This window comes from Schistocerca piceifrons, chromosome 6 (genome assembly GCF_021461385.2).
Source record: "Schistocerca piceifrons isolate TAMUIC-IGC-003096 chromosome 6, iqSchPice1.1, whole genome shotgun sequence".
NCBI classification, from domain to species: Eukaryota; Metazoa; Arthropoda; class Insecta; order Orthoptera; family Acrididae; genus Schistocerca; species Schistocerca piceifrons.
Window position 1 is genome coordinate 123071866 of NC_060143.1, and position 20717 is coordinate 123092582.

Sequence of the window (20717 nt, forward strand, 5' to 3'; positions counted from 1 at the left end):
TAATTCATTATTAAACCTACTCTTGCATTACCCCTATTTGACTTTGTATTTATAACCCTGTATTTGCCTGACCGTAAGTCTTGTTCCTCCTGCCACCAAACTTCACTAATTCCCACTATATCTAACTTTAACGTATCCATTTCCCTTTTTAAATTTTCTAACGTACCTGCCCGATTAAGGGATCTGACATTCCACACTCCTATCCGTAGAATGCCAGTTTTCTTTCTCCTGATAACGACGTTGTCCTGAGTAGTCGCCGCCTGGAGATCCGAATGGGGGACTATTTTACCTCTGGAATATTTTACCCAAGAGGACGCTATCACCATTGACCATACAGTAAAGCTGCATGCCGTCGGGAAAAATTACGGCTGTAGTTTCCCCTTGCTTTCAACCGTTCGCAGTACCAGCACAGCGAGGCTGTTTTGGTCAGTGTTACAAGGCCAGATCAGTCAATCATCCAGACTGTTGCCCCTGCAACTACTGAAAAGGCTGCTGCCCCTCTTCAGGAACCAAGCATTTGTATGGCCTCTCAACAGATACCCCTCCGTTGTGGTTGCACCTACGGTACGGCTATCTGTATCGCTGAGGCATGCAAGCCTCCCCACCAACGGCAAGGTCCATGGTTCATACGAACACAAATGTAGAGACAGCAACACACCATTGACTGCAAAATGTGAACATCCACAGAGAAACTTGGTAAGCTACAAATAACATAAAGTTCCAAATCAAGAAAGTTTATTGTGCACAGAAAACCATATGCCATGGCTGAAAAAGTGAAATTGTAACATCTAACATGAAAGGAGAAGCATTTGTCAGCAGAACAGGGAACACAGAATGCTGGCAGTATTGTTTAGAGTAAGTCACCTTAAGGGATAACACTGCTTTAATGGCCTAAAAAGGTGTTTTTTGACAATTTTTAGGACTGAAGGAACGGTTAGAGAGAAAATCGGAAAATATTAAAAAATGTTGACAGTGCAGCAATTCTTGCAAGGCATGTTGAATTTGAGGCGATCTACAGCATGCACTAGAACTGATACCAGTTTGTGTAATTTAGGAATATTGATTTTTGTGGTATTGGTGAGCGTTTGAATGAAGTCACTCAATTTTCACTAAAAAGGACAGTCATTTGTCAATAAATATTTTTTAAATCAACTAATTGAAAATCCTTTACACGCTTCACTTCAAAATGTTGTTTCAAATTTGTGGTTAAATTTTCCAATAAAAAGATTGAAAATTGTCAGAGGTATGATGCATTCAATTTTGAAAAATCATATTCCAAGAAAAATGCATTTGAAGTTTTCAAATGTGTTATAGACATGAACAAATGACAAAATTCTATTTTTAGAAAACTCTTACCATTAACCTGGTATCCCAGGACTGGCCTGTCATACTGTTATCTTTATGATTAAAATCTTATACACTAGTTTATCATGGAACAATTGAAATATTGGTCATGGCAGTTCCATGAACATACAAAACTTTGCAGTTCTGTTTAGCCCCACTCCAAGCATGCACATTTGCTAGGATGTTTTGACAGTTGATTTCATATGCGTTCAATATAATCTTACTGCTTGGTATACCAGCTTCTGGGCAGTTTGGACAAGCAATAATTTTTGTGAAGCCTAAGCCTCGGGGGCTTTGCTCTTGCAGCATGATGTCTCAATTGCACGTTTTACATTTCATGTATTGAGAAATAGTAGGGGGGAAGAACATTTATAATCCTGTAGCTCAATCCATAATTCACATTAAAATCCTGGTCACTGTCCTTCAGTTCCTTAGTAGAGGCACTGACGTCTCAGCCTCATATGTATTCATTGGATGCTTTGATGGCATACTGCTTTGACACTGTGTTGGATACAATGCTTTCATACCTTTTTTACCACTCATTCGTACTTGAAAGACAAAATTGTATGCCTTAAGATCACAAGTAAATTATCAAAAAACAATGCTGCACACAAAAATCAAGATTCAAAGAGAGTATTGTCTTTTTTGTACACATACTGCTGCTTGCTAACGCCATTCTAATGTATTACTATTTTGAAATGCTTCTGACTATACTGAGACATTACAGGGGCTATTGAGTTGGTGTAGGTAGGCTGTTTTGGATCATCCAATGTGCTAGAGGAGGAGCTTGGAGTTTCATAAAACAAATTGTTTTCAGGGATTAGATTTTTTGCCTCATATTTTAGAAGGTTCAAAGCATCTTTTGAACCAATAAAAAAATATGATTTTTTGAAAATTCTACAGTGGTGTTACCCCTTAAGCAAAACTATCATTAAGTCTACAAATACTGAAAGCAAGACAAAAATCATCTACTTGTAATGATTATAATATTACCACTTCGGATGCTTTGTCAATAAAAGTGCAAAGCATCTATTCTGAAGAGTTTTGCAGTATACTTAAGACAGAGAGAACCATGCTGAGGATAGTGCTAATTTTCTGTGTAGCACTTCACAGCCAGCACAGAATATTCGTAATTTAGTTCCTGATGGTTTCATACCAACATCACTTCTAGGCTATCACAGTATTCATATGAGAATTATCATGGTTTTATGTCATCGCTTTGATAGTTGGTGATCCCATCTCACGAACCACTACGAGCAGGATCATCTCGGGGGGTGGCGACCCTGCCCTGTACTGGCTGCTGGTTTTCTTGCTTCCCGCGCACGGGGTCCCGGGTTTGATTCCCGACGGGGTCAGGAATTTTTCCTGCCTCAAGATGACTGGGTGTTGTTGTGTTGTCGTCATCATTCATCCCCATTATGGTCGGAGGAAGGCAATGGCAAACCACCTCCACTAGGACCGTGCCTAGTACAGCAGTGCGGGTCTCCCGCATCATCCCCTACGCTGCTCGGAGTATGGGACCTCACCGTCATCATCATCATCCTGAGGGGAATGTGCCTTAAAACCCTTATCCATCAAAATCTCTGTTGACACATTGGCTGTTGTGCCCTTAGTGATGGACGTTTGTCCAGCGGGATAGGCCAGGCACACAGCATTAGGGAGAGGCCCTGCTTTAGCTAGCAGAAGCTAGACAGCATCAGGTGTGCGTTTCTGCTATGGCTATTAGTGATCACGCAGCAGTCAACTTTGTTACTTCCTATATGGTCCTCCAGCTCTCCTCAGTCCACAATGGACCAACATCAGAAGATAGGGTCCAAACCTTCCCTGAATGAAAATGTCAAACTTTAAAACCACCATACCCTAAGTAAGCATGTAGAGATGGAGGCTTGGAACCTCGCATTGAAATGTCAATCTGCCACCTGGATTCCAGGGGAGGAGATGGGGTGCAAAAAACCCACTTATCAAATTAAACAACAAAATAAACTCAAAGGAAGAACATCTCAGCTGTTTGGAATAGAAACTGCAGAACATCAAATGGGACATTTTGGAATCAGTGAGATGAGGCTCAAATGAGAAGCAGCTGCTGTCCTCAAGTCTGAGCACTTTCTGTTTCGGTATAACTCAGATCTAAGTTCGCATATTGGCGGCGTAGCTCTGGTAATTCAAACAGGAGGGAACACCTTATCACCAAAAAAAGTCTACTTCCCCTTCAACCAATGAAGAACTAGAATAGATCTATGAGGCTCTGACAGCAGCAGAAAGTTCAGAAAGTACCACATTTTCCTTAATACTTGTTGATTTTATTAGGAACATAATGTAGTTCACAGAAGAACATCCCCCATTGGAAATTTTGCATATTTTATCGCGAAACCAGAGGGGTCAAATGATGATGAATTTTCTTAACAACCAACAGAAAACTTAAGAGGAGTGGAACTGAATGAACCCTCACTGAATAGTATTCCAACAGCAGTAGGCAAAGGTAGGGGACTCCAAAAAAGGAACAAGCCAACATTCAGCCTTGAAACAAAACAGCTTATAGAAGGAAGATGAAACATTGACTGAACTGGCAGACTGCTGGCAACAGATGTAAACTATCTGAAGAAAGTCTAATAACAAAGTTTCAAGAACTCACTTTAAATGATGACTTGAGGAATATACTGCAACTCCCTATGTATTGCTGAAATATGGATAGTGAGGACAAGATTAGAATAATTACAGCACGCACAGAGGAATTCAAACAATCATTGCTCCCACACTTTATGCGTGAATGGAATGGGAAGAAAACCTAATAAGTGCTGTAACTGGTACAATGGGTCACACTCTCTGCCATGCACTTCACGGTGGTTTGCAGGGTGTAGATAGAGATGTAGATGCACCCACATACAGAGACCTCAATAAAAATGTTAAGAAGGTGATCAGAAGAGATCAATGAATGCAAAAAACAACACTGATGGAAGAGACCAGCCAAATCAATGTGAACATGAGAGTTTTTCATTCCAGTCAAAATGTAGGCTTATCATCCACAACATTCAGAATGGGCAAGAAGAAGTTGTTACTGAAAGAGACAAAACTATAAAAACTGGTGAAGAATTTCGTTGGAAGCCCTACAGTCAATTACTATCAAGCCAAAGCCTGCATGAAGTTTTTTTTATAAATGTGGCGTCAGAAGAAATTGAACATATCAATAAAAATGAAATGGAAACAGCTCTGAAGCAACTCAAGAAGTCAGTGGTACCAGGGGAAGATCAGATCACATGCTAGATGCTTAAGAAATGAGGAAGCGCTCCTAAATTTATTAAATAAATTTCTCGAAGAAGTGAAGATTCCAGAGTCATCAGAAAATGTAGAAGTCATTCTGCTCTTCACTAAAGATGACAACACAAACATTGAGAATTGTAGGCCTGTTAGTCTTTTATCTATATTTTACAAGGTGCTAACAGAAACCATTATGAACCACCTGCAGCAGAAATTTGACTTTTTCCAGCACGTCGAACAGTCAGAAAAGGTTTCACTACAATTGACCATATTAAAGCAACATGTACACTAATGGAGAAATGTATGGAGTATAACATCCCATTTCACATGATCTTCATAGACTACCAGAAGGTGTTCGACATAATCGAAACCTGGGCAGTATTGAGGACGATGAACATAGCCTGCATTGCCTATAACTATACTGAATTAATCTGCTACATTTATGAGAAACCCACTCTACATGTGAAAATAAAGGAAGACTGGATCACTGGAAAGGTTCCCACGAGAAGAGGCGGCAGGCAAGGAGACACAATCTCACATAAGCTATTCATCTCAGCTCTGGAGGATGTTTTATAGTGTCTATCCTGGAGACTTAAAGGTATCAGCATGGATGGAAAATGTCTCAACCATATTTGCTTTGTAGATGATATCATTCTGTGATAGGTTACCTCAAATATAAATTGCATCCAAATATAAGTCCATATGTAAAGCAGAAAAATCCAGCTCTTATCTGGGGTTTGTTTGTATACCAGCACACATAATCCATCAAAATATGATAGCATAATTATAGAATTTGAAACACACATCACTTTGGATCCATTCAGAAAAAAGGCTGCCTCCAGTAACTGTTGATGGCATTTGAGTGGCTCTGGGTCCGAATAGCTCCCTTGCACCTGTGGGAGTCCGTGCCATGATACACTTTTGCTATCAATAGGGCAAAAGTAGGTACATCTAATTCCATTGTTTGCAAGTGTATTTTATGGCCAGAACCAGAGAATTATTTTTATAGGCTTGGTCCAATCACATAATTGACTCTGCATCTAGCTAAAAAGAATAAATATATCATTGTTTTCAACTCTTCTTGGATACGCAGATGGACAATATCATCCAAACGTTGTCATATTTCAGCAAGATGACTTCCTGCCATCCTCAGGTGTTCTCGTAGACTGATTTTCTTCATCAGATGCTGTCTTTATCTCCTCTCCCTCCCTTCTGCTGTTGGTCACAAGCCTGCAGAGTGTAGGTGTGGCTCCACTGGCAAGTTGGAAAGGAGGGGGCGGAGTGCATGGTCAGGACAAGTCATGGCTTTCAGTACCTGTTCTACCACAAATAGGCTTGGGACTCTGGTGATGCGGAGGAGGTGCATCTACATGAAGCACTCTTGTCTCTTCAGTTGCCATGATGTGAGTGGATCTTCCGTCAAGCTGCAGCTGTGCTTTGAGAGCAGTCGAGGGTGGGGCCCAAGCCGTACTTTGTTAGTTGGAACCACTGCCTTTATTTATAAATTCATCATGTAATCATCTGAATACTGTAGAAGAGCAAAAATAATCAAATGCCAAAAAATCCAAAATTATGCAGTAATCTCAAAGGTCTGTTTTCCCCCCCATGTCTTTCTAGAAAAACAAGGAATTTCTCTGCAAAATACGGAACCAATAAGGTAAATATATAACTGTACTTGCTGCTTTCAGGTCAAATCATCTGAAAGAGGCATTACACTACTTCAAAAAAGCAGTTGATGTGAATACAGATAATCTGCAAGCCCTCCGTAATTTACAAAGTGTGAAGAATCTGTTGGTGGAAAGATGGCACTTTCGTATGCTAAATGACTCTTCACGAAACAAAGCATACAGAGATGCAATCATTAAAAAAGTCAGTCAGGGCTTTAATTCTGTATTGGACATTGGTACAGGCACAGGCATTTTGAGGTAAGTAAATAAAAATGATTGTGTTTAGCAAATAATCATGTCTTATGCAGCCATAGTGAATAGTGGTGCAGTTTTTGCAGATTGCATTTCTGATACACAGTTTTTAGTCTGAATCAACAGTTCTCTGTAACATAGGCATGGATTCTGAAGAAAGCTTTAATTGTTTGCTGCACATGTAAGAATTTAGACTAAAATACTGGACACTGGATTTTCTTATTTTACTTAACTTGCCCAAAAATTGTATGTATGCATCTATTTTAAATTTGCATGTTGCTACAATATTTTCTCACTGCACTTCCTCTATGTATGAAACTACTGGGTGTGATGACACATGACTTACAGTAGTGTGGACTCACAAAATAGGTGGAATACATATTTGAAAGGCCAATGCCTTGTTGATGCAACCTGTCTTGTGTCATTGGCTGTTTGTTTCTGATCCATGTAATTGTCACATCCTATCCTCTTCTCAATATCTTTCAAATACTTCATCCTATGCTATCTTCTTCCTGTCTTTCCCAGTACTTTGCCTTTAAGAATGTTAATAATCGAATTGTTGTGTCAGGTGACATGTTCAATAAATTTTATTTTCCTCCTTTCTATTGCCTTTAATAATCTCTCATCATTGGTTTTCCTTTCCATTCAGTTTCATGTCGATTCGATTCCTTTGTATATATGTCAGTGTGTTTCAAATACCTGTCCAGTGATTCAGTTTAGTTTTGCTGCAGTTTTCCTGAACAGGTTAAGGCAAATGCCATGCACTTCCATCAAAAAGGATATTGCCAAAATTCTTCTCTGTTTCAGTTCAACCCAACCTTGTGGCCGTATCATCAACAGGGTAATAAACCCTAATACCACTCTCCCTCCCTCCTCAATTCTATTAAAACCTAATTTTCTTTCCGTCTTTGCTCTATATCTCCAAGCAAATTAGATCTAATCACCCATGCCAATTTCCACTTGTACTGCATGTTTCTTGTGTGTTGTCTTATAATAATGGCAGCTAGCTTTCGGTACTACTGCTTTATTGAAAATGAAATACTTGTAGTGACCAGTATGACAGTGTATTTATTATGATAAATTTCTATGTTTATTTTCGTCAAATGTCATGAATGGCTCTGGCTGTTTTAGGTATCTCCTTGTGTCCTTTTACATTTATATCTACGTCTACATCTACATCTATATTGTGGAAACCACCATGAAGTGGATGGCAAAGGGTACATCCCAATTTACCAGTTATTAGGGTTTCTTTCCATTCCATTCACGTATGGAATCTAGGAATAATGATTATTTGAATGCCTCTAAGCCTGCTGTAATTATTCTAATCTTTTCCTCATGATCCCTATGTGAGTGATAAGTAGAGGGTTGTGGTATATTCCTAGAGTCATCATTTAAAGCTGATTCTTGGAACTATATTAGCAGTATTTCTCAGGATAGTTTATGTGTCTCTTCAAGAGTCTACCAGTTTAGTTTTTCCAGGATCTCTGTCACAATCTCTCACAGTTCAAACAAAACTACGACCATTCATGCTGCCCTTCTCTGTATACAGTCAATCTCCCCTGTTAGTCCTATTTGTTACTAGTCCTATACACTTGACCTGTATTCTAGGATGGATCACAAGAGTGATTTATAAGCAATCTCCTCTGTAGACTAATTGCACTTCCCCAGTCTCTACCAATAAACCGAAGTCTACCACTTGCTTTACTCATGACTGGGTTTAAGTGATGATTCATTTCATGTTGCTACAAAATGTTACACCCAAGTATTTGTATGAACTGGCCAATTCATACTGTGACTCTCTGAGGTTGTAGTCATAGGAAACTACATTTGTTTCATTTTATGAAGTGCACAATTTTACATTTAAAAACATGTAAAGCAAGTTGCCAACCTTTACACCACTTTGAAATCTTATCAAGATCTATTTAATATTTATTATAGATAAGTGCATTATCTGCAAAAGGTCTGAGGTTGCTATGAACATTGTCTGCAAGGTCATTAATATACAACATGAACAGCAAGGATCCAGCGTTCGCTGTGGCACACCCGAAGTTACTTCTACATCTGACGATGACTCTGCATCCAAGATAACATGCTTCTGAGAATCATAATAAAATAATTAGCCATGCATAGAACCATATTGCAAATTACTCAGTGACATTACACATTTGATGTATTGAGTCTGTTGACTAGTTTAATGTATTTGTGAAACTTTTTTTTAACACAATGAAGTGTCACTTTTCAAACGCTATCATCAGGAATGTACTATTATCACAGATAATTTTGTAATACAATACTAGGTGGTGTTGGATCTTTTCCTTTCCTTTTTCTACAGCTTATTTGCTGTTGAAGGTGGGGCAAAAGAAGTCTTTTCATGTGATGTCTCTGAGACAATGATCAACATAGCAGAAAAAGTCATTTCAGCCAACAATGCAAGTGGCAAAATCCGTCTGATAAACAAAATGTCAACTGATATAAGGATACCTGAAGATATTCCAAACAGGTAAGTTACCATACACTTTGAACAACTTGTCATGTGTTTTGTATTGTCTCCACAAACTAATTACATTTTGAGACATCGATAATTATTTGTGTAATGTAACAACAAACCATATGAATGTATGCTTATAGGCTGCACTCATATTCCAATCTATGTAAGTTGTTTTTTCTGTCCCTCTAAATACCTGTGGTTAAAATAACACACATGATGAGAAAATTGTCATCCATAATGTGTTTTATAGGGTCTCTTTGGTGGTGACTGAGATTGTAGATGCTGGCTTGGTGGGAGAAGGAATATTGCAAACACTTTCACATGCATCATCATCACTCATGGCCCCAGGGGCGCAAGTGATACCCTGTGGTGCATTCTTAAGGGTCGTGGCCATCTCCAGCCACTACATTGCATCCTGTTACCGTGCTTCCATGAGCTCAATGGAGCCTGTGTTGATTGCTGAAATTGATGGGCCCTATGACAGTGATGACATAACGCATGTACCCAGAGGAACCAGGTATTTTCTGGTGCTTAAATTTTCATCTGTTTTAGTCAGCAAAAGTATTAATACAACCTCATAACTGAATTTAAAAAAATAGCTATTAAAATATTTTTTTCAAAATCCAACAATGTAGAAAAAGATAGATTGGTATATACCATAAAGAAGATGGATTAAGTTGCAAAGAAAGTTACATAAAGCTTTTGGCCACACACTTCATCAGCAAAAGGGAAACACACACCATTCATATACACAAGCAAGCTCACTTCGTGCACACATGACCACCAACTCCGGTACCTCAGACCGGAATGCAGCTTACGTGGGACGCAAGCAAGCAGCAATCTGGAGGGAACGGAGAAGGGGAAGGGATAGCATTGCATGGGTGGGGAGAGAGATGAATGCTGTCTGGCAGAGTGTACAGGGACTAGAATGCCAACAGGGTCAGCGTCAGGAGCTTGTGGGGCAGGGAGTTGAGGAAAAAAAGGAGTGAAAGAGGAGAGGAATGGTGAAATATGGACAGGTGCATTGGCAGAGGGTGGCAAACAAAGAACAGGAGAGACGAGAATAGGGCAGAAATTATTGGACAGAATGGATGTATAATGTTTGGTGGAGGGCATGGGGACATTGTGTTATCATAAGTTGAGGCTAGGATAATTACAGAGCGGAGGATGTGTTTTTAAGATAACTCCCATCTACACAGTTCAGAAAGCTAGTGATGGGAGGCAGGATCCAAATGGCTCGAGTAGTGAAATAGCCATATAAATCAAGGGTGGTCTATTTTGCTCTCAGCCGCAGTTTGTTGGTGGCCCTTCACCCTGGTGGACAGCTCGTTGGTAGTCATACCAATATAAAACTGTGCAGTGATTGCAGCAGAGCTAGTAAATGACATGGATGCTTTTACAGGTGGCCTGGTCCCTGATGGGGTAGGATAAACCTGTGACAAGACTAGAATAGGATGTGCTGTGTGGGTGGATTGGGCAGGACTTGCCCCTGAATCTTCCACTGGGATATGATCCTTAAGGCAAGGGATTGGGATTGGGATAGGGAGTGGCATAGGGATGGACTAGGATGTTGTGGAGGTTGGGTGGGTGATACAACACCGCTTTAGGAGGGGTGGGAAGGATGCTGGGTAGGAGGTCTCTCATTTCAGGGTGTGACGATAGGTAATCACAGGCCTTGCAAAGGATTTGATTCAGTTGTTCCAGTCTGGGGTGGTACTGGGCGACAAAGGGGTATTCCTTTGTGGCTGGTTCTTTGGGTGGTGGGAGGATAGGGGGTGTGAGGGGAAATGGCACAGGAGATTTGTTTGCGGACTTGGTCTGGGGGGTATAGTGCTGTCTGCGAAGGCCTTGGTGAGACCCTCAGCATACTGGGATACTGGGCAAGGGAGTACTTGTCACTGAAAATATGCTGTTCCTGGAAGGCCAGACTGTATGGCAGGGACATTTTGGTGTGTAAGGGATGGCAGCAGTCAAAATGCAGATACTGTAGATGGTTGGTGGGTTTATTGTGGACAGATGTGTTGTTCTAGCCATCAGAGAGGGAGAGGTCAATGTCCAGGAAGGTGGCACACTGCATTGAGGATGCCTAGTTAAAGGAGTTAATGTTGTGAAGGACTGAAGATAGAGTTTCTTGGCCCTGAGTCCAAATCATGAAGATATCATAAATGAACCTGAACCAGACTAGGGGTTTGGCATTTTGGGAGACTAGGAAGGCCTCCTCTAGATGGTCCATAAACAAGTTGGCATAGCAGGGTGCCATGCCGGTGCCCATGGCTGTGCTGCGGATTTGTTGGTATACCATCCTTTCAAAACAGAAGTAGTTGTGCGTTAGGATAAAGAAAGTAAGGTGTATGAGGAATGAGGCAGTGGGTTTGGAGCCTGAAAGGCATTGAGAAAGGTAGTGTTTAATATCTGTAAGACTGTTGGCATGAGGGATGTTGTATAGGAAGGTGGTGTTTCAACAGTGACAAGTGGGGGTTCAGGAGATAAAGGGGTGAGGTTGGTGGAGAGTTGAAGAAGGAAATGTTTGGTGTATTTTATGTGGGAGGCTAGATTATGGGCAATTGGTTTTAGGTGCTGGTTAATAAGGACCAAAAGTACAATAACCAGCCACAACAGGGAGTCCAGGATTGTTGAGTTTGTGGATTTTGGGGAGCATGTAGAAGGTGGGTGGGTGGGATGTCATAGGGGTGAGGATGGAAATGAATTCATTGAAGAGGTTCTGGGAAGGGCCGAAGACTTTGAGCAGGGGTGGAGGTTGTGTCGGACTTCTCGAATCGGATTACTCTGGCAGAGTTTATAGGTCGAGGAGTCAGATAATTGGTGGAGACTTTCTGCCAGTTAGTCACTGCAGTTCATAACAACAGTGTTGGAACCTTTGTCTGCAGGTAGGATGATTAGGTCAGGATTTGGTTTGAGGTTGTGTGTGGCTATTCTTTCTTCCAATGAAAAGTTGGTGTTCTGAGAAAGTGACCTTGGGAAGGTTGGTGAGGCTAAATTGATCCTGGAAGGCGACCAGCATGTGGTTAGGTCGGGTGGGGAAGATCATGATTTGATGGTGATATGAACTGGAAGAAGCAGGGGTCAGTGTTGGAATTAGATTGGTTTTGATTGGAGGAATTGATGGCAAACAAGTGCTTTCATTGCAGGGATCGGAGAAGGAGAGTAGGTCTTTTACAAATCCAGCACGGTTAAATCTGGGTGTAGGGCTAAAAGTGAGGCCTTTTATAGGATTGAAACTTCTGTGGAGCTGAGAGTTTTGGTGGAAAGATTAACAACAGTGTCAAGGAATGTTTCAGGTCTGGATTTGGTGGAGTGTTGGTAGGGAGTTTTGACAGATGTGGCAAGTTGAAAAGGTTAGCTAGGCAGGGTGTACATGCTGTGAGGAGTGGACAAGGAAGAACACTGCAGGTAGGATAGGGGTTGGATAGTGGTGCCCTGAGGTGGTAGTAGGATGTCAGCAGGTTGGATAATTTATGGAGGTGGTGTGTGGAATGCTCCTCCAGGTGCTGGAGAGCAAGGGATTCAATTTCAGGGATGTGATGTATGTAGTAGGGATTGCACAGTAGTAGTGGGAGCAGAGGTGCTTCTGGGATGCCTGCGCCATGTGAGATGTGTTTTTGCAGTTCCAGGTTTGTGGGGACCATGGATTGGCAGAATCTGAAAAGGTGAAGGTCATTGTGGAAGGAAGGGTGGGATCCAGAGAAAGGGATCTTTATGGTTAGGCCATTTTGGGGGATTCCATGGTTTAGGCAGCATTTGAGAAATAGGATGTGGGACTGGGTGTTTGTCAGGGAAAGGGACACTTTTCTGAATTGGTACAGGAAGATGGAGCAGGGATCCACTGTGGCAGCAATGGTATTAAGGAAGTGGGAATGCAGAAATGGGCAAAATAGGTCTTGATGGTTATGAGAGAAGGTGAAAGGGAAAAAGACACACAAAAAATACGTAAAGATACACAAAAACATGCACAGATATGCAAAAATATGTAAGATATGTAAAAATATGGAGAAATACATAAAAATATGAAAAAATGAGTGAAACCGTGTATTGTCATGGAAATATTTATATGGCCAGGTGTGAAGAATGATTGCCGTGTGTTGGTTCGCACATGTGTGTCATGTCAGTGAAGCAAAGTCGACAGGCGTAAGCACCCTCTAGTCAAATCTGGTATCCCAAGAGGCCATTTCCGTCACCTGTACCTGGACCTCATTGGGCTGTTAGCCACATCTGATTGTTTCAGATATGTCTTGTCCATCATTGTCTTTGTTACCCGGAGGGTGGAAGCAATCCCTCTTGTGCTCATTATGGCGGATTCTGTAGCACAAGCACTGCTATCTTCCTCGACAGCTAGTTTTGGGTGCCCTACATCCACAACCACCGATTGGGGTAGGAAGTTCAGATCACTGTTACTTCAGAAACTCTGCATGCTCTGTGGTGTGGATAAATTTTGCACTACAGTATATAACGCTTCGAACGACGGGCTTGTTGTGCATTGACACAGGACTCTCAAAACAGCCTACAGGTGCCACAATGGTGAGAGATTTGACGCCCTTTCCTGAGTCATGTTAGGAATCCATACAGCTTATAAGACAGACTGCCAGGCATCAGTTGCTGAGGTCCTGTATCACAAGACATTAGTCCTCCCATCTGAGTTTGCTGGTGATGCTGCAAGTTTCAGACTATCTGATCTCATCGCTTTTGTTGAGTGTGTCCAGTTGCACATAGCTGCTATCTGTATGCCTCTTCCGTGACCTCATACCTGTCCCCCAGTTTTCTTGCATCTGGCCCTGGACTCATGCAAGTTTATTATGTCAAATCACCACTACAGCGGCCTTACTCTGGCCCATATTCGGTATTGGCATGCACGGCTAATACTATGGACATCATCATCAGTGACAAGCAGCAGACAGTTTCACTTCAGTAGGTTAAACCAGCTTGGATGATTCAGGAATCTGTCCCACACCTCTTGAGTAGAGTTCTCCACCATCACGCAATGACCCTGAACCCACACATGCCACCTCTGTGCCTGTGCACCAACCATATCTTGTGTGTGCTGAGCTTATGCTGTCAGCTGCTCAGTGGTTGTGTGCAATGACCCCCCTCCCTTGCCTCACTCAGGATCTGTGTGTGACAATCTGCTGCCTCAGGTTCAACCACACATTGCGTGTGACATAACATCATCACATGTGCTGTCAGCTGCTGTTCCCCGAGTGTGTTCTAGTGTTTTTCTCAAGCTACATATCCCCCTGCACCCCATTCTCCAACAGTGACCCCCATCAATGATATTTGCTTTTCTATACACACTTCTGGGTGCCCACACAACGTGATTTCCTTACAGCTCCAAAATGGATCACTCTTCGTCCTCCATGGTGGTGCACAGTCCCCGTTCCAGATGAGATGGATGCAGGTGGAATAACAGCAACACTTGGCACCAATGGGATGCTCAAGATATGCGTCCCCCTCTTTGCCGCTACTCCACCACCTCCACCTCCCATGCCTGTCCACTTCACATACGCTGGGCAACTGGTCTGTCCTTCTTAGGGTGGATGGCAGCCTATACATTCTCTAGTCCACCCTGGATAGACCTCCCCAACTCCGCAAGAAACGGTCCATCCATGCCTTCCATTTGGACCAGCCATGACATGGGTGATCAAGCTACCTTGCATGATCAGCCAACACTCATCGAGTGGCCTACAACATCCCTGTATTTTACGATGCCCATTTTCTCTCCCCCGTGCTCTGCACTCCTGGGGAGGGGAGTCCTAGTGGCGATCATGGATTGCCAATGACTCTGGAATGAGGAGTGTATCTTCTGATACAGTGAGCATCAGAAACTGTTTGACTTTTGTTGTTTTTGTATGCTGTGTGATTTTTCATGTGATCAAGCGTGAATAAAATGTGTTTGTAAAATCTTGGTTATTTCTATCTATGGAATTTGACAGCGTCGATAGAAAACCCACAAGTTCAGTCTCTGCTCATTGGTATTTGTACAGTAAAATAGTGTGAAAGACTGATAAAAAGTACTGGTTGTAGCTATTTTATTACTTAATCATTTTAATGCTTGGTAAGGAAGCTACTAGTAAGTCTAGTGCATGATCTGCAAAGTCTTTGATCACCAGAAATTAATTTCATTAATTTATCCACTGATCATGGTTTAGACACCATCATGAGGATGAAAACTGTGGTTTGTAGAATGAATCAGCTGTTTTCATGGACTTCTGTATCAATTATCAGTCATTATAGTCAGCTTTTATTATTTATCAAGGGCAGTAATTATACTCAGTATACACTTTAAATACTGCAGAAAGTGTCTTATATAATTACCAACAAAACATTTTAGATATTACTATTTTATTAGTTACATTCTTCACCTGATCTTCATCCATCCCTACATATTATTTTTTTTAAATCTTTTTAGTATATTGGTATCTGAAACTTCCTGGCAGATTAAAACTGTGTGCCCGACCGAGACTCGAACTCGGGACCTTTGCCTTTCGCGGGCAAGTGCTCTACCAACTGAGCTACCGAAGAACGACTCAAGCCCGGTACTCACAGCTTTACTTCCGCCAGTACCTCGTCTCCTACCTTCCAAACTTTACAGAAGCTCTCCTGCGAACCCTGCAGAACAAGTTGCTAAAAACGGGAAATACATAAATTCCGGAAATTAAAACTAAGCTCAAGGTTTATTTTAGTAGCAACTCCTGTCATTATCTGAATATTCGCAGGAGAGCTTCTGTAAAGTTCGGAAGGTAGGAGACGAGGTACTGGCAGAAGTAAAGCTGTGAGTACCGGGTGTGAGTCGTGCTTCGGTAGCTCAGTTGGTAGAGCACTTGTCCGCGAAAGGCAAAGGTCCCGAGTTCGAGTCTCGCTCGGGCGCACAGTTTTAATCTGCCAGGAAGTTTCATATCAGCGCACACTCCGCTGCAGAGTGAAAATCTCACTCTGGAAATATTGGTATCTGTTAAAATGTTATAATTATGTATTGCATTAGTGGCTGCTTATTTGGGCATTGTTTCTCACCGTGACAACTGAAATTTGAAAATCCAAAGTTCAGATATTCAGATAATGACAGGAGTTGCTACTGAAATAAACCTTGATCTTAGTTTTAATTTCCGGAATTTATGTATTTCCCGTTTTTAGCAACTTGTCAAAAAGTTTTGCAGAAAAGTAGTAACTTCAATTTTTATGTTAGAAATGTATGGTTGTTCTTATGCACTTTGACTCCATTATTAATCCTGAATAACATTAAAGGGTAACTTTATTAGACTGTAAGAATAAAAATTAAAAATCCTTCGAAACTCTCTTGAAAGCATCTTTTACACTGCATTTGTTTCAAATTAGATTACTAATGCTTGATATCTCCTTTAGCTACCTCTCAGTTCATACTAGGGAAATGATTCTCATTTGTGTAACACTTTTCATTTGTTTCCTGTATAACATACTTGATGGTTTTTTTTATCTGTATTTAGTCTCTAATTACCTTTTTGCACTTAGTGCATGGCTCCCCTTGGATTGTGGCAGAGTTTAAAGTATTACATTGCAGAGTTCAACAACAATATGGAAAGGACAGATTGCTACTCACCACATAGAGGAGACATTGAATGACAGACAGGTGCAATGAAAAAGAATGCTACAAATATTCAGCTATTGGACTAAGTAGAAAAGTTACACACCTTCACACAAGCGCAACTCACTTTGAGTGGGACTGTGAGGTGAGCAGCAATCTAGCTGGGGTGGGATTACAGAAGATGTGTGGGGCAGGGAGGGCGAGGCATAGCAGAGGTGCAGCATTGGAAGACTGTGCTATTGGGGGTAGGACGGGGTGGGGGGGGGGGGGGGGGGGCAAGGAGAAAGGAGAGAAGGAAAAAAACTATGTAAATGCAAGATGTGTGTGGTGCTGGAATAGGAGCAGGGAAGGGTTAGGGAGGACAGGAGCTAGCGAAGGTTGAGACCCAGCAGTTTACTGCATAGCTCTGTGTAGTTCGACAGTTAGGAGATGGGGTACTGCTGGAAACAGAGCTGTGAGGATGGCTCTTGAGTCGTGTTTGGATAGCTCAGTCAGTAGAACACTTGCCCAGAGGAGGCAAAGGTCCCAGGCTCATGTCCTGGTCCGGCACACAGTTCTAATCTGCCACAAAGTTTCAAATCGGTGCACACTCCATTGCATAGTGAAAGTTCATTCTGGAAAGAAACGGTTTGTCTACTTATACTGGGCTACTGCAATACTTGATGAATATATGATTTGCTTCTAAGATAGATATAGAACCATATTTGTCAAAAGTTATGCCACATACTCAACAAATTTGAAGCATTGATAAGAAAATGGATGATGCTTTGAAAGTAGTGATCATGCTAGGTTGACTTGCATCAGATTTTCAGCCCTCTGTCATGTTGTTGTTGTTGTTGTTGTTGTCTTCTGTCTTCTGTCCAGAGACTGGTTTGATGCAGCTCTCCATGCTATTTTATCCTGTGCAAGCTTCTTCAGCTCCCAGTACCTACTGCAACCTACATTCCTTCTAAATCTGCTTAGTGTATTCATCTCTTGGTCTCTCTCTACGATTTTTACCCTCCACACTGCACTCCAATGCTAAATTTGTGATCCCTTGATGCTTCAGAACATGTCCTACCAACCGGTCCCTTCTTCTTGTCAAGTTGTGCCACAAACTCCTCTTCTCCCCAATCCTATTCAATACCTCCTCATTAGTTATGTGATCTACCCATCTAATCTTCAGCATTCTTCTGTAGTACCACATTTCGAAAGCTTCTATTCTCTTCTTGTCCAAACTATTTATCATCCATGTTTCACTTCCATACATGGTTACACTCCATACAAACGTCTTCCTGACACTTAAATCTATACTCAATGTTAACAAATTTCTCTTCTTCAAAAGCGCTTTCGTTGCCATTGCCAGTCTACATTTTATCTCCTCTCTATTTCAACCATGATCAGTTATTTTGCTCCCCAAATAGCAAAGCTCATCTACTACTTTAAGCATCTCATTTCCTAATCTAATTCCCTCAGCATCACCTGATTTAATTCGATTACATTCCATTATCCTCGTTTTGCTTTTGTTGGTGTTCATCTTATATCCTCCTTTCAGGACACCGTCCATTTCGTTCAGCTGCTCTTCCAGGTCCTTTGCTGTCTCTGACAGAATTACAATGTCATTGGTGAACCTCAAAGTTTTTATTTCTTCTCCATGGATTTTATTGCTTACTCTGAATTTTTCTTTTGTTTCCTTCACTGCTTGCTCAATATACAGATTGAATAACATCGAGGATAGGCTACAACCCTGTCTCACTCCCTTCCCAACCACTGCTTCCCTTTCATGCACCTCGACTCTTACAATTGGTATCTGGTTTCTGTGCAAATTGTAAATAGCCTTTTGTTCCCTGTATTTTACTCCTGCCACCTTCAGAATTTGAAGGAGAGTATTCCAGTCAACATTGTCAAAAGCTTTCTCTAAGTCTACAAATGCTAGAAACGTAGGTTTGTTCCTTAATTTATCTTCTAAGATAAGTCATAGGTTCAGTATTGCCTCATGTGTTCCAACATTTCTATGGAATCTTCTATTATATCAATTGAGAATTCAAGTGTCATTATCACTAGCGATTTAATAAGCCAGCAGTTAATTCAGGAATCCATTAAACATGTGTTTGCTTCAACAAATGAGACTGCAGACTTGGCACTGGCAGCTAGTAAGTGGAATAGAATACACCAAAAGTTGAAATACCACTATAATGCACAAAATTTCAAGTCAGTTAAATTCTCTGAATCTCAGATAATTTGTGAATGAGTGTAAATCTAAGAAGAAACCAAATAAATCTTTGAATTATGCAAATATAATGAAAACTGAAAACAAAAATGCTTTCATGGTGCTTACTGCATCTTTTTGTCCTGGCAATGCCTAGTGTGTAAAGTCCAATTGGCAGTCACATCAAATCAAATTTTTATTGTCACATTACATGCCTCATACAATCAAAGATTGTGTCATAGATGGCTTGTCAATTTTAAGACTAACCTACAGAGTAATAAACTAATCTAAGGTGACAATACATATGTATTACTGTACATGGTTATTATTTTTTTTAAATCTGTGGGTATGTATATAAGGTGTTACTGTTTGGAGAGATACTATATTACATGATCATCATTCAAGAAATCTTCTGTACTATAGAATCATTTACCTTTAAAATATTTTTCCAGGTCTCCTTCAGTATTTTTTTAGAACTGGGTAACTTTTCCCCCTACAGATTTTATTTACCAATTTCATGCCCATTTGTGAAAATGAGAATGTCATATATGCTTGGAATGGACATTAGATCTAGTTTTTGAAATAAAGGTTTGCAGTGTTGATTCTTTTTAGCTCCCACCATTGCTTGAATGATTTTTGTAAAGGCTCTGAGCAGATTAGTATTCTCAGACCTCCAGAAAATTATGCTGTACTTAACTACTGAAACAAAATATGCATAATATACAGTTTTTTAACCACTAAATCATTGTTACCAGATAAGACATCCGTGACATACACAAGACTGTTCACTCCACAATATATTATATTTATTAACATGCCAAGAAATTTGAGACAGCTAGCAGTGTCCAGTTTTTTGTCCTTGTAACTAATTTAACATGTAGATTGTGCTGATTGTTTCATGGCAAAATGAACAGTTTCTGTTTTTGCAAAGTTTAATTTTAAATTATTATTTCTCACCCACACCTCCACTTCCCTAAGTGTCTGATCAATATAATGGATTAAGTCTTCATCAGTTTTACAGCAGACTGTTGCTGTTGAACCATCTGCATAAAGGATGGTATCTGACTCAACGTGGCATGGCATATCTTTGATGTAATACAAAAATAGTAGTGGCCCTAATATTGAGCCATGTGGGACACCTGATTGTGTTTGTTTCCAGCTAGAGAGGAATTTCTTGCCATTGTTATTAACAAGTACTCTTTGTTTTCTGTTTGCCAAGTATGATGACATCCAGCTAAGAGATTTTCCTTGAAAACCATAGCTAGTCAGTTTTTGAGGCAGCTGGTGATGGTTTACAGTGTGAAGGCTTTGGTAAGATCACAAAAGATGCCTGATACATACATTCTGTTATCGAGAGAACTGCTAACATTTGTGACCAGTTCAATTATTGCATGGGTTGTGCTGCAACCTTTCCCGAAACCATACTGATCGCTTAAAATAATAATACGGGATGAACTATAATTTTCTATCTGGTCATCATGATGAATAAAAGAGACTTGCTTATCATTTCAAATTCCTCACAGTTACAAAATTAACAGTTGTAGACAGTACTGTTCTAGAGATGACTACAAAGACAATGGGCACCTTAACTCTTTAGTAATCGCGTGATATTGCAATATGAAAATACACAAGTCAGGTAATTTGACCCAAAACTAAAACATAGAACAACACAATTCTCCATCATTTAATTATTTAAAATATACGTCTTTATTCCCTCTTAGAATGCTAATAACAATTTCAAACAATGGAAAATCCAGAACAGAATAATGACAATGTTATGAAAAGGATAGATTGCTGATCACCAGATAGTCTAGATGTCTAGTCACAGACAGGCACAGCAAAAAGACCGCTAGATAAGTAAGCTTTTGGCCAAAAGGACTTCTTCTGAAGTAGATAACACACACAGTCATGCAAACATAACTGACACACTTGACCACTGTCTCTGGTCACCGA

General features: G+C 40.6%; 1 protein-coding gene across 3 annotated transcripts in view; it reads left to right on the forward strand.

Moving 5' to 3' along the window:
• Window positions 1–20717, forward strand: part of LOC124803030 (protein arginine N-methyltransferase 9-like) — a 118253-nt gene that overhangs the window by 22779 nt on the left and 74757 nt on the right. For all 3 annotated transcript variants that reach the window (XM_047264141.1, XM_047264140.1, XM_047264142.1), the window contains 3 exons: window positions 6288–6524; window positions 8851–9018; window positions 9257–9523. In XM_047264141.1, coding sequence (XP_047120097.1) covers window positions 6288–6524; window positions 8851–9018; window positions 9257–9523 — 672 coding nt within the window. The remainder of the gene's footprint in view (window positions 1–6287; window positions 6525–8850; window positions 9019–9256; window positions 9524–20717) is intronic.